General features: G+C 38.8%; 1 protein-coding gene across 1 annotated transcript in view; it reads right to left on the reverse strand.

Annotated features, from left to right (window-relative positions):
* Positions 1 to 682: 682 nt before the first annotated feature.
* Positions 683 to 15,054, reverse strand: part of LOC122827967 (leucine-rich repeat-containing G-protein coupled receptor 6) — a 50,104-nt gene continuing 35,732 nt past the window's right edge. The window contains exons 5-18 of the mRNA XM_044111134.1: positions 11,936 to 12,151; positions 10,122 to 10,193; positions 7,937 to 8,005; positions 7,407 to 7,478; positions 6,155 to 6,220; positions 5,697 to 5,765; positions 5,442 to 5,513; positions 5,063 to 5,128; positions 4,330 to 4,401; positions 3,550 to 3,621; positions 3,021 to 3,146; positions 2,510 to 2,664; positions 2,082 to 2,162; positions 683 to 1,994 (exon numbers count right to left, since the gene is read on the reverse strand). Coding sequence (XP_043967069.1) covers positions 829 to 1,994; positions 2,082 to 2,162; positions 2,510 to 2,664; positions 3,021 to 3,146; positions 3,550 to 3,621; positions 4,330 to 4,401; positions 5,063 to 5,128; positions 5,442 to 5,513; positions 5,697 to 5,765; positions 6,155 to 6,220; positions 7,407 to 7,478; positions 7,937 to 8,005; positions 10,122 to 10,193; positions 11,936 to 12,151 — 2,374 coding nt within the window. The 3' untranslated portion in view covers positions 683 to 828. The remainder of the gene's footprint in view (positions 1,995 to 2,081; positions 2,163 to 2,509; positions 2,665 to 3,020; positions 3,147 to 3,549; positions 3,622 to 4,329; positions 4,402 to 5,062; positions 5,129 to 5,441; positions 5,514 to 5,696; positions 5,766 to 6,154; positions 6,221 to 7,406; positions 7,479 to 7,936; positions 8,006 to 10,121; positions 10,194 to 11,935; positions 12,152 to 15,054) is intronic.

Genomic DNA, 15,054 nt, shown 5'->3' on the forward strand with positions numbered 1-15,054 from the left:
ACATATAAAGTATGTACAACCTAAGCGGTACAAGATTTTATTTTGTACAAACTAAACTTTTCTTTTCTCAATGTAGAAAATTATATATTTGCTGTTTATAAAAAGGAGACAAACATCAATAAGGCTGTAGTGAGTCAATACCATAGTTCAGAGGTAGTTACATTGTATGTATATAAAGATCGCTTTCCTACTCTAAGGCTGGCAGAAATACGGCTACGTCCCATTCAAACCATAAGGCTGCTTAACTCTTATTTGATAAAGTTGCATGTTTTTGAGCATAATTATGTAAACCATATAAAAATACATGTGCAACCCAGATCATTTTCGCATTATTTTCCACTTAAAGAATATTTCATAAAAATTGCTCTATTACACAGCTGTAAAGTTTTATATGTGGATATAAAAATTGCTCTGGATAAAACACATTAGCTTAAACTTGCGAAATTTGCTAGTATGATTGACAAAACCCCTTTTTTGGAACAAAACAACTTAATGCTATGATAGAATTGCATTTAGAAACAAAATTCCACTTAAATGCTATTAAACAATATGCAACTTCTGCGCTGCATTTCTCATCACATTTCAGTATAAACATTTATTCCCTCAGAGTAGACAATTAATTTGTCTGTAGCTTTGTTTCTCAATGTGATTAACAGCTTTTTTTTTTTTTTGCATTGCATTGTTTATTCAGCATCTTTTGTTGACTCATCATTCTCAAAGCTTATAGATAGGTAGCCCAGAAATGCTGTGGTCTGAATTGTCTCATTTCACTTTTCTTTCCCCAATATTTTAAACATCTGTGTCAGGGGCTCATTGATATAAGGTGAGTCATTGCTCTTGATCCAAACTTTGCTTCCTCATTCTGTCACCCTCTCCCTCCCTCTGGCTGTCGCGGTCGCAAGGGATGAGGTGAACGGAGGATGTAGAGGAGCATTGGGAAAACCTGGTTGTTTCCCGTCCAGGCTGGGGAGAAGACCCTTCCCTGTATGTGGCATCGGCATCAGTCAGTGACACCTGTGTTGAAGAATCCGAGCAGGAGCTCTTTTCTGTCTCCACAGAAACTAGCGAGTCCAAGGTGCGGTCACGGCGCAGCTGTGGGCGAGTTTTGGGGCAAGACCAGGAGAACAACTGAGAGTGATCTCTTGTGAAAAGAAGAAAGAGCAGAGGGTTGAGGCAAGCGGGAAGGGGCTGTAACAGAAGGAGGACTGATTTTAGAACCTCTTCCCCCAAAGAAAGAAGACCCAGAAGAGAACAAAGTGATAAGAAAGCTACTGGTATGTAGAGAAGGCCATTAGTAAAGATAAGCCAGGCAACATGTTTGATCATGGCACAGTCCCACAATCCCTCACACTCCCCCCGAAGTAGCTCCCAATACAGGCGGATATATGAACCTGTGACAATAAGCAAGCAAATGGTGTTCATCATTATGAGTGCCAAGGGGAAGCCCAGGGAGGATGGCAAGCGAGAAGATGAGGTAGGCAGGGGTGACGGAAGGCAGAAAGGTGAAGAGCCATACTCCCCCACTCCAACTAGTGGGAGTGAAGCAATTGCGAGGCAAAGGGTGAGACAGAAATACGCGCATGTGCGTACACTGCTAAGGGATGGTGATTTTCCATAGGCGCGGGCACATGTCACACTTGCACCACACTGCACTGCTGCCAGAGTCAACAGCAGCACGCTTGCCTCAGACGCAAACACCCAAACCCATCCTGTTGCTTGACAACCAGGTCCGCCCTCCCAGCGGGCTCCATGGTCATTGAATTCTCCAAGGGTCAGAGCATCCACAAGGACCAGTGTGCATGTACACACACCCATCAGCAGGTTAGAGGCACCCATACAGGCCACAATAAAGCGGAGTGGCGACAGGCTGCCTGGTGATCCAAAGAGAGACAGGAACAGAATGGCATTTCCCAGCAATGACACCAGGGAGATGGACCATAAGCCAATGCGGACTAGCCAGCTGCCCAAGAGGGAGTCACAGGGACGGAACGGACCTACAACATAACAAACACAAAACTGTTGTCAATACTTGTCACAACAAATTTAAGGCTTTGTCATATCAAATCTGTGACTTCACCTACCAGGTATGGGGGTGCATTGGACACTGGTCTGTAACTTGGATTCTTCTACTTCCAACTGAAACTCCTCCAGGTCAGGGTCATCTAGAGGATGGCATTGTTTATATGATCAAAATACAAGGACTGACGTTCTTTGCATTGTGTGTGGATATTAAGTGGCCTATTGTTTGTAATGTTATTTTTTCAGTGAGGTGACTGGTACTCATAAAATTTAATTGTCAGTGTCTAATTTTTATCATTTCAGGTGCAACAAAACTCAATTACACAGATATCAGGATTAAACAGCTCTTTGTCATAGTTACAGAATTTGTACACTCAGTAATATAATTTGAGTTTTTATGATTTTGATCGTATTGTTGTTAGTCACCAATGTTTGTCAATTTTGTTAAGCAATTGAACTTAATGTGGTTGAGTGTGGATTGTAGTCTTACAGTTAGTGTCTGCATGGACTGGGTACATGGCCACCGTCCTCTTGTGAAGGTCTTCATTTGTGTTGCTCAGCTCTGTGTCCCACTGGGTGGTGGGCTTGTTGGTGTTACAGGATGCATACACACAGCACTGGTAGGCATAAGGCATCTCTATCACCCTGTTGCAAATGGGAACAATATTAATCATCATAACGAAGAAGATTCCATGGCAGGTGGTATTTAGGCAAAGTACAACCTTTGAGATTCAAGCCATAATGCTTTTGGTTTGACCTTTGACATTATGGCTTTTAGGTACCATTTAGACATTCAAAAAAATTAGCATAAAGAGTTCACTTTGTAATTCAGATGTATTTTTATTGTCTTAAGTTGCATTCAGAAATGCTTTGCAGCAGTACTTTGTATTTTGTTGGTTGTGTACTGCATGTCCACTTGAATTTTTGAACTGGCTTTTGTTAAGCAAAGACATTTTTTTAGCGTAGGCCATATTCTGATAGGTGATATTTTTGAACATTACCTCATTTGTGGGAAGTGATCAGGACTGAAGGCCTCATATAAGTCTTTGTTCCCTCTCAGTTTGAGATGAGTGAGGCTTCCTAAACCTGCAACTGGTACAGAGCTGAGGCGGTTCTCAGTCAAGTCCCTATGGTTAAAAAAAATACAAAATTAGAAGTAAAATGTTATGCATGTGAACTCCTTAGAGTAAAAGGAAAAAGTTTAGTCTGTTTGATACTTTAACCTGTTCAGACATGCTATCAGATTATCACTGGATAGTACCTACTATCAGATTAGATAAACAAACTTCAGTCTTCACTTAAAGTATGCAGTTTTAAGTTGGCTTGACTTGAAATGAGATTGTTGGCTACAAATGTGTTAAGGCTAAAAATGTTGTGTTAACCCGTAGTGATTATGCCCACATTTCTGACATACTGATATATTCTGATACACAACCTTGTCACCCATTTTGAGTGGTAAAGGGACTACTAAAGAATCAGATAAACTGTATGACAGGCTAAGTGAGAGATGTGTATCTGTTTTTTGCTCACAGTTTGATCAAAGAATGAAGTGATGTGAAGGCATCTGGGTGGATCCACTCAATCATGTTCCAGCTTAGATCACTGTGAGAGAAAAACAGTAAAGTGAACTCAATACACTTATTGGAATTACAGTTATGCTCATCATTCAGGCTTCCGACGTAGTATTACAAAGTATGAAATTTGGATATGAAAACTGTTTAGGAGCTTTGTAGTCTGATCCTGTAGATGTCAGTATTAGCAAATCTAAAATACTCATTTTGACTTGACCAATGCTTTTTCATCTTTCTCTAGTCATGTTTTTATCTCTTAAATTCATTACGAAAGTTATTTCCTCTCTTATTTCTGTTTCATACTTCTAATATTTTAAAGAGGTAAACCCATTTGGTATTTCTAAAAGAGCTATGAAAAGCTCCTATACATGTATCATTTGCCATTTTCACTAGCATATTGTAAGTCACAAAATATTGTATTCACAAATGGACTTCATTTATCTATCACTTTTCAAATATTACTGGTCTGTCAAAGTACTTTATATTAAAAGCCACATTCACCAAATGGCATAATTGAATACAGTATACACTAGCTATCTTCTAACATCCACAATTACTCTGAAACATTGGGACAATTTGGAGTTACTGCCAAAATTCAAACATATGAACTAAATCTTTTGGCCATAAAAACGTTTTCACTTCATGTTAATACTGACCCACTCTAATGTAGACAACAGATTTCAACAGAACTAATGTAAGACGAAGAGAGAAAAGAAAAACAGATCAAGGATCAACTCACAGTGCTCTAAGAGAGGTGAGCTGCTGAAAGGTGCTTGACTCTATTCTTCTGACTTGATTATGCTGCAGTCCACTGTTGTATACAAAGATACAGATGCTTTCATGCAATGACGTGAATAAAATGTACACAAGTTGAACAAAAAATTCTGACACATAGGTCCATAGAACGCCATATATGGTAATTGTACGCACATTGTAAAATAAACATTTGTAACAAGTTGGAATTGTTTAAATGAGAAAAGGAAAACTGCTGCAAAGACAACCTAAAATACTGATTAGTTAAGATATAATCATGTTTAAATGAATACAAAACCCACAATTTAGTAGATTACAAAAAAAAAAAAAACATGCCTACTATTTATGGAATTCAAAACCTTTTTAATGTGTTGAGTTGGCTTTTCTTTAGTTGCCTATACAAAACTGTTTGCATTTTCAAGGAAATAATTTCCAAACAGCCTTTTTTTTTGTGAGGGAAAAGTGTAATGACCTTCTATGAGCCAACTGAACAGCAGTGTTCAGTAATAGATGGGGAAGGGGCACCACTGCCTTATTTTATGCTTCATACACGTGGAAAAAACTTGAGCTTCTCTGGCAACTTATTGGGTATATTTTGTAGTCTTTAAAACTTTAGCAGTTTTAAAAATGTAATTGTTGAAAATGCACAACCACCTTGTTCCCGCTATCCGGCCCATCCCTGAAAGTGAACAGTAATTTAGAAAGGGAACATTACTCACATCTCTTGAAGTGCAGAGCAGTGGTAAAAACTGGGAAGATCTTCTATCTGGTTGTATGACAGCTCTCTGCACATAGAAATAAAGCATTAAAAATAAAAAATCACATGCAATGTTAGACATTGAGAAACCCATGACCAGCTGTGAATTTATGGTGTGGAAAATTATGGGCTGACAATAAAACTTGGGTGTCAGTTCTGTGAGCAGGGGTATACTGCACACAATACCTTTTTGGTTTTTTACACATGTATATATATTTTTTGCTATTTCATGAGGTGAATTTGAGTGATAGCTTTAGGACACAGCTCTCTTGATTTTCTATAATTTTTTAAGTTTTATTCACCCTATTCATGTGTGTGCATGTCTATATATGTGCACTCACAGCACTCTGAGATGAGGCAGCTGCTCACATAGGTCCAGGGGAAGAGCAGAGAGACCAGCCCGAGTCAATGTCCTATAGAGAAAAAAAAAACCAAAAAATGTATTGTTGGAGAGCAAATAAATGAAATGATCCCAGAATCTCATCAGTCTAACTTAGTTGGACAGGCATATTGGCTTGGTTTGCCAAACCTTTGTTCCTTGTGCCTTAGAGCATCCTATAATTTCTTAAATATTACTTTGCGTGTTTGATACTTACAAAATCTCGAGGCTGGTTGTTCCTTTCAAATCTGGAAACTCTTGAATTTGGGTTGCCCCATTCAAGGAACTGATCCCAACCAAAAAGAAAAAGAGCAAAAAAACCTAAACAATTGATTTTTTTTTTTTTCCCCTTTCTCTTCCCCTCTTATGCTCACACACACATGCACAAACGCAGAACCTGTCTAACAGCTCATTGCAGCCATCAAGCTATTCCTCCAACATCAACACGGGCTGTTTTGGCCCTCTCACCAGACATCATAAGTCACACTATTCAACATGTTCTTGCAGCACACTCTCTCTTACCACATCAGCACACGGCACAGCAGTACAGTAACACAACATCATTCAGTAGGCCATTACACATGTCCGCTGAGCTCTGGCTGCAATGGCTAGAGGATGATTTAAACAGTGTTTGCGCTAACTCACTGGAATGGCTTTTATTGACCACATACTTACAGTGTGTGCAGCTTTGGTAAGAATTGGAAAGCAGATTTCCACTGGATTGGGTTCTCATAAAAGTGACTGCAAGAAAAGAGGAAGAAATACAGTCGAGACCAGATATTTAAGTATGCTATATATATATATATATATATATATATATATATATATATATATATATATATATATAAAAAAACAACACAAAACCATTTTTTTCTCTTTGCACAATTAAATGGCTGCTTTATGTCAGTGTGGATGACCAAAATAATTTCTGTTTTGCTTATAGCTAGTTTGTCTGTACATTTAGGGTAATTATTTAAAAGCACAAAGAGAACCCATTTGTGCTTTTAAGATAATTTAGACTTTGACATCCTGACTGATTTATTGAGGCGTTGCTTCAATATTTGCACACATTATTCTTTTCTCATGCAGAAACCCTTTCTGCAGCCAAAAATCTTCACAAAATGATACTATCACTGCCATCCTTCATAACACTTTGATATTAGTTCTGTCAAACCACAGGATAATTCTGCCCAATGTAAATTCATAACCGGGGTACATTTGCAAAATGTAATCTGCCTTTTTGTGTGTTGCTACTGCAGTAAATCCATCTTCCTTTCTGAGTGGCCTTTCAGCCCATGCCAGTAGGGGAGTTGTTTTATTTAGCTGTAGTTAATGATGCTTTCCTTCCAACTTTAGCCAGCATCTTTTAAAGGTCTTCTGTTTTTGTTTGGGGACTGACTTATACATTTGACAGCAAACCCTATTCGTGTCTGGGACAAACAACATACTGACCCTCCTAAGGAGTATGATAGTTGAACATTCCCATGGTGTTTACACTGGCGAACAATGGTTTGCCTTGCTGCTGAAATGTGCTATACAAATAAAATTAGATTGATTGATTGATTAAACACATAAACTTAATAACGCTAGGGTTCTAAAGAAATCCATTTCTCATTATTATGCCATTTAGTAAAAAGGAAAACACTCTTGGTAATCCTAACTTAGCTAAATCAGGACCGATTTAATCTGATTTAATCTCAGACACTGAGAAGCGAAGATGTTATTCCTTTTTTAAATCAATTGTATGTAAATCTCTGGTTTCAACTGTATGCTGTTATTCCAAAAAAACAAAAGGAATGCATGTGTCAACACATGCTGTATAATCTGCTCTGAATGAGTTGCGTTGTAAGTGATGCTGACATGCAATTCCAGTTGTGTTTATTTGATATGTTCAAGTTGTAGCATTGTGATTAAGCATGAAACTCACATGGTTTGGAGCTGAGGGTTTCCCATAAAGGCCCTCTCAGGGATCGCTTTGATGTTGTTGTTATGGAAGCCCCTGAACATGCAAAAACATCCTGTTAGTTATTCTCTCAATCAATATGTTTTGCATTTCGGGCCGCTTGCAGGAGCGACATTGTGTTTGTGAGTGAGAGTGTGAGTCATGTGCCCCTCGCGTTGCACCTGCCGTTGCACAGCTGAAGAACATTTTTGGACACATGAGACGTAAACACACAACACATACGCTGTATCTGTGACACATATGCACGCTGCGAAACATCTGCTAATGCCGAGGAAAAAAAAACATGGTTTGTGCGTGTGCGTCTGTGTGTATGTGCAGGGCGAGTGGCTGCGTGGGTGTGTAGCCAGCACCTGCTTGGGGCGAGAGAGATTGTATCCGAGTGCCACATTAAAATCACTTAACGGGATTACTCGGGATAACGCAACCACGATAGTCATGCCGGGCAGGTGTGTTTTGGTGTGTGTGCGTGTGTGTGTGCGTGCACGGTTACTCACAGTTCCTGAAGTTTGCTCAGTGTCCTGATCGCCATGGGGAACTCCTGTAGATCATTGTAGTTTAAATCCCTGCAAGTCAAATAAACAGTCATGCTTAAATAATACCTAAAGTCATTATGTCCGATTTTGCCCCCTACGTGGCATCAACATTTCATAATGTCATTCTCCCTCATTAGCACAGTGGAGCCAGTCCATTCCAAGAAAAACAGACAGATAAGTTAATCAGGCTTAAACACCACCAGAAACAAACTAAATGAGAAATTAATGTTGATGTGTTTGCATGTGAAAGCAGTCTCATTAGTGTGGTTTTTGTGTAACAAAGTTAGACAACCTTTTAAAAGTTTATTTTTTTTAAACTTAAATTAAAATCACTTTTGGCAAAGTGCCTGGCCGATTTAAAGGAGACACACTTTGCTTTTTCAACAAGCCACCGAGTTTTTCTGCGGTCTTTATGCAATGCCTACCATGATGCAAGAATGAGAAAGTACTGGAGATCCCATTTTAAAATTGCCTTTTGCACAGAGGAGCTGGTTTTACTGTAAGGGCTAGCTGCTCACCTCAATCTTAACTGCACCACCTCACTTCAGTGGTTCTCCTACTCTTTGTGGTCAAAGCAGTGGTTAGTGTTGAAGAAACTAACACTATATACTTTGACTTTTTGACATAATTTTTTGCAAATCTAAAAGACACATTTTCAGACAAAAGTAACTCCAAGCAAAGAAAAAGTTATGGATTTTAATATTGCGCACACTGAAATTGCAATAATGGTATATTTGTTAGCTAATCTACGACACATCCCAGTTCTTATGAGCGTCCTCTAAGTCATATTGACCATCTTAATTTTTCAAAGGACCCTCTCTAAATGTGGATCCACAGTAGAAGCACGAACAGCAACATTTATTGCCTCTAGTTATGTTCCTGATTGTGTGTATGGGTAGAGTTACATATGTGTACACTTGTACTGTATGCCATTGCAGCTGTACAGTTAAAGTTCCCCATTCTCTACCAAATTAAGTGCTGGTCTTTTGTACACATAAATGCTATTAAGCTGTCCAAATCGGTTGAGAAATTATTGCTCTTTTGTCTGGTTTGCATATGCTGTTGTGTTTTCTAGAAGTTCACTGGACAGCTTCTCATGCTAATGATTTATATATACAGTACAGACCAAAAGTTTGGACACACCTTCTAATTGAGTTCAGTTAGAAAGTGTGTCCAAACTTTTGGTCTGTAGAGGGATTGATGTAGGTGGTGGTAATGCATATATCTTATAAAGAAAGCCGCTGCAAGAGATTAACCCCTCATACCAGCACAATCTCCACGTCAGTGACACCTGCCATCTTACCCTGCCGAACCATCTGTCTCTACCACCTTCTGATAGCCCAATCACTTTAACACACACTATTCTTGTCCAAAAGGCTCCGTCTCTTTTTCACTTTCTCTGGTTTCCCTTCATCATCTGCAGAGTTTCCGAGCATGCATTATGGCTTTCAACATGAGTATAAAGTGAGCCATACATTTATGATTGCACAGGCAAAGGTACTTGAATATATTCGCACATATGCTCGCTCGCCCACACACATTCTCGTAAAGAAATAATGCATATTTTTTGTTACACTTCAACAGGTTGTTAAAGCAGCATGCCAGAAACTGTGTTTTCATCAGACCACCATGAATTTTGCAGGAGGCTTCTCACACTTTCTTTCACTGTGTCAGTTTGCTGCGGTCTCCATATTGGCATGTGGTTAGGATTAGGTTATTGAGGCTATGGCACGTCCTCCAGGAAAACTCTGCTGGAGCCACGCTGTGCTGTTCTTGACCTTACTGCCTAGCAATTACTAAACATAACACAGAGGATTCCATTGATGATGCTTTGAGGGAATCAAAGTGGATCTTTTTATCTTTGCATTCCTTTTCAATTGTCGATTGTGGTTTTGCGAATTGCTCGAGCACCTGCTGAAATCACCAGTACATTAATCATTATGACTTCATAATTTAGAGCTGCAGTGCAAACGTTTTGGCACACTACATATGATTTATAAAAAACACATCTCAAGGCTTTCTTTATAACACCCAGCAAAATTATGTGTGTAAAATATGAGGAAAAACTGCATACAGTATGAGAAATTATAGCTTTTAATTGCATTCGCTTTCTGAGGTATTGTATTCTAAATTTGGGAATACTCACAGTGTCTCCAGACTCTGTAAACCTTCAAAACATCTTGAACCCATGCTCTGTATGTGGTTGTTGTGGAGATGTCTGGGAAAAGTCCATAAAGATTCATGTTTTTGGGGATCAAAAATGGCCAATTAGTTTGCCTGTTAACACTCGAGAGATGCAGAATAGTAAATAAGTATTTCTAGTTCAATTTATTTCTAATGAGGCCATTGATCTAAAATTTACACCAGATATGCAACAACCAAGGTAATTGACACATACAAAGAAACTAACACCACAAATTGCTCCATAAAGTAAGTTCTGTGCAATAAACTGAGAATAGTTATGATGAAAAGCTTTTATTTAAAAAGCAGTATTTAAGAGAAAGCTTAAAAAATAACTGAAGAAAGAATTCTGCTCTTTTTTTAAGTACAAAATATCATTAACTTTTAGTTCTTATTGATAAACTATAAAAAGGTTTAATGGAGATGATCAGTGAGCAGCACTGTAAACATGGTGATGGATGTTTGGCCTTGAAGAAATGGAGAATTCTTAGAACTAGCTTTCACTATGTTTAACGTGGATAATAAGTGGGACTGGGTGGATGTTGTAGCATGACAACATCAGCATGCTACATAATAAAAATGTTTTCATTACCAAAGCATTCCACATATTATTATGTGTCAAAGCAAAGACCTCTAATGGCATTTGCAACCTTTATGCACAAAATACTAATGCCGTTGGTTACACACACATTTTTAGAATTTTGGATTATTCCTGTGAACACCACTGAAGCCTTAATCCAGAAGGAGAAAGAATATTATTCCATAATGAAGAAGCAATCTCCAGGTGCTTTGCACGATATTTCTGACTGAGGAGACAAAAGAATAATCGGATCGGTTCTGCAAGTGAGAATCTCTTACCGAGTGATAAAAAAAAAACCTGGAATTAACTAGAACAGTGTTCTCATGGAAACAGTAAGTAATGCATTCAACCACAATGGCATCTATGAGCATTCACTGCACAAGAGTCCGCTACAGAAATAAACATGTTGAAACTTGTTTAAAGTTTTCTGCAAAATATTTAGACATATCAAATACTGGCAAAATACAGTCTGATCAAATGAAACCAAAGCTGATCTGCTGGGATGTTATTGCACACACCCTGTTTGAAGCAGAAGAAACACTGCAGACCACCCCAAAAACACCATACCAACAATATTTGTAAGTGGGAACATCATGGTGTGGGGTTGTTTAACAGCAAATGCTAGTGGCAGACTTAACTTAATTAAGAGAAGATTAAAATGAACGGTGACTTTCTTGATGAGAATATGAAGATGAAACAAGGGTAGATTTTTCAGTAAAATTATTCCAAACAGTCAGGGAAAGCCTCAACTTGTTTCATAGATGGAAAATAAAGCTATTTTATTGACCAGGTCAGACCCGTAACTTGAATTAATTTAAATTGAAAGAACTGCAGATTAGAATAAATGGAAAATATCTCTATAATCCAGAACACATTTTATATGGAATGATGGGTCAAAATTACATCTTCACTATTTTCTCCATTTCTACCAATCACATTTATCATTAAAAAAATAAAGTTTTTTTTTCCCCCCCCAAGTGGTAACTCAATTTTAGTATGTTTTCAGTACTTATTTCCTGTTCCATTCCACTTTATGGCACATCATTTTATTTATGGACTTGTGTGGATTAATGGGGTTGTTACTGAAATCTGGTGTAGATTTCCTGTAAAGATGGCCTCTGAATATGCCTTCACTGAAACAGACATTGACATGTTTATCATTTCTGCTGTAAAAAGGCACAAATCAAGATGTCACTTACAGCACCACAAGGCCAGAGAGGTTGGTAAACGCATAATCAGGTATGTGGGTGATCTGGTTGAGGGCCAGCGTCATTGCCTGCAAAGAGGACAGGGAGTCCAAAGCCGTCACCGGTATTTCTGTTAGGGAGTTGTCGTCCAACCACAGGTGTTTCAAAGAGCGAACGCCTTTGAAGGCCTCAGATGGAACCCTGCTCAGGAGGTTGGCATCAAGACGCCTGTGGGACAAAAAGCACAACAATTACTTAAGTTACGTGTTTTATTGTGAATACCTTTGTATGTTTGTGGTTAAAGAGTCTAGCATCATGACGCTAGACACTTTGGATTATGGGAATGGTATTATAAGAATTACAGCCCCTTTATTTCCTCTCTTTCATCTTTGCTGGAACCTCTTTAGAGTGCCTCATTTTGATTTATTCCCCCGCTAAATAAGCTATGTCGACCCTCACCAGTACAGACAAGTATCAAATGCAAGATGAGAAAAACACAAACATGTAGGAATGACTACACTGAGCCTGTTTTCTCTGTCCTCAAGTTATTTATGTTGTATAAAGATTTCTTCGATCCATGTCTGGAAAACGGGAAAGGCCATTAAAGGCATCCTCAGCTGGTCTTCCTGTCGGCATTCTTTCCATCAGAATCTCTGTTACTATTGGGACTGACGGTGCTCCATCAAACACCACAAACACATTTTCTTTCATCTGCAGAAGTTATGACCGTGAACACTTCTATGTCTTGAACCATAGAAAACCTAAAATATGTTTGTCCTCTTTATCCTTTAATATCCTATACCCAGAAGCAAAGAGTCTGGATACACACATCCCGGGTAAATACACACATGGATACACACTGTCGATAGTGATGAATGATCCCCTCAAGGCAGGGTTGACAAGCTGAGACCACTTCCTTTTACTATTCTTTTTTTCTCTGGCCCTTCACATTCATTCATTAATCTCTCTTTGCTCCCTCTGGCCCCTCTCCATTCATTTTCAACATCAATGCTGATCCACTCCCAGCTTTTGTGAACTCTTGAATCTCTCTTGTTAGCTCTTTTCCATCTTTCAAACATCCTTGCTTATCGGTCTTTCACTGAGCGCCTTTGATTCCCTTGGTCCTCATCCTCATCACCCCTCCGAGGCTACACCAAAGAGAAAGCGTCATCAAAGTGAAATGTGAACTTGAACTCTGGACTTTTCTCTGCAGAAAGATTTTCCATCAAGGGGAGCAACTGTACACACTGGCAGATGCTTAAATCGAAAGGCCCATGGAACATACATATATGTGTACACACAAAGCTTCATTGCATTGGGATATGTTCTAAGTGTTATTAAAAAATATTTGTCCTCTTACTTCTGTTTTTGTTTGTAGCACCTAAATGCTTCAGACTATCGCATCGATTTCATCCTGAGAAAATGGTAAATCCTCTTCAAACTTCTAAGAAAAAATATCATATAGAACTATTTAGGATTTGTGCCACACTTGGCAAACATTGGCAAACATTTGCACTAACTAACATTCAGTCTTTCTGAAGTTAGTTTACAATGTCTTCCCAATCCATTTTGCAGGATTGTTTGAGTTCAGCTACATTGGGTGTTTCAGAGCATGGACGACCTGTTGCCACAAAATTGCAATAAGATTTAAATCCCAATTTTGACAAGGTCTCTCCGTCCATCCACTGTCTATAGTTTAGGAGGTAGAGTACGTATACTCAATACCTGCTAATCCTCAAAGGGTCACAGGGGAGCAGGTGCATATCTCCAGCAGTCATCGGGTAAAAGGCACCCTGTCCAGTCGGTCAAAGGGAACCACAGAGACAGGCCTCACAAACAACTGCACACACTCTCCTGTAAGGGCAATTTAGACTGATAAACATGAAACATGTTTCTTGAGTGCCAATGTCAGTGTTTTGCTTTTCTTTTCTCAGAAGTCTGAGAAAAAAAAAAAAAAACTCCATGCAGCTGGATGCCAGGCCAGGATTCAAACCCAGGGCCTTGAAAATGTAATAAAAAAATTTGGTTAATCAGATGTAATTCATAATTGAAGAAGGGGGGGCAACTGATTTTTTGCGCTTAAAAATAATATAATCCGTTAAAACATGCCTTTTGTACAGTCCTAAAGATCATCCATGTACCTACTCTTTAAAAGGGAACTTGTTTGTCCTTGAACAAAATCAAAGGGTGAAAAGTATTGAAGACTCTTCAAATTCCTTTCCATTTCTATGGAGCAAAATACTAGACAATCCGTTTGGTAGAATGTTCAGGTCTTTACAAGATCAAGACAAATAGGGAATGTTCCACTGAACCCAATAAAGCAGACTATTTCCTGCCCATCACATCAAAGTCTAACCGACATCCATAGGAATAAGGAGCAGGTAGAAAAAGAAAAGGATCTCTTAAAATACCCCAGAGATCTGGGAACCTACTTGAGTTTGTTCAAGTCTCCAGATGGCTAAGCTTTTCTGCAATAAGGGAGTTGGAGGACCACACTTTTAAAGTCAGTGTTTTGAGTCAAATCTCTAAAAAACAGGCTTGGGATGATTTACGACCATTTGTGAAGATCATCAGTGGTGATTACGCTTCTTAACCAGTGGGTTGAGGCCCAAAACACATGTGTCAGCTTGTGACGGGCACCAAACTCAACAACAACACTGCATCCTGTTTCAAATGGTGAGAGAAAAACTTTGAAACAGTTCCTGCACTTAGAGGGATTTTTTGCTGAGATTAAGCGATGGTTTACTTAGGATATACCCTTCTTTATATGTTTATGCCAATGTAAGATCCGTGTTCTGACTCATTTGCCATCTCCATCTTGTTACTTGATTTGCCTTATTCCAATGAGAGGCGCCAACAAGATTCATTCTCAAAAGCCTTTCCAGTAATCTTACTCTTCAGAGCTTATGATTACGATAATGACAAGGTGCGTCTCTGTTCATTGGCTTTGTGTGTATATTTGAGTGCATTTTTTTCATTACACGATGTGATTTTTATCGCTAAGGCACTGTAAGAAGACCTCCCACGCACAGAACCTGAAGACAACCAGGTATCGATGAGATAGCTGATTGTTTAATCAGACGTACAGGTATTGCGTCAAAGACAGCAACAGGTAGACCATCTCCTTGTAT

Source organism: Gambusia affinis, linkage group LG01 (assembly GCF_019740435.1).
Source record: "Gambusia affinis linkage group LG01, SWU_Gaff_1.0, whole genome shotgun sequence".
In the NCBI taxonomy this organism is placed as follows: domain Eukaryota; kingdom Metazoa; phylum Chordata; class Actinopteri; order Cyprinodontiformes; family Poeciliidae; genus Gambusia; species Gambusia affinis.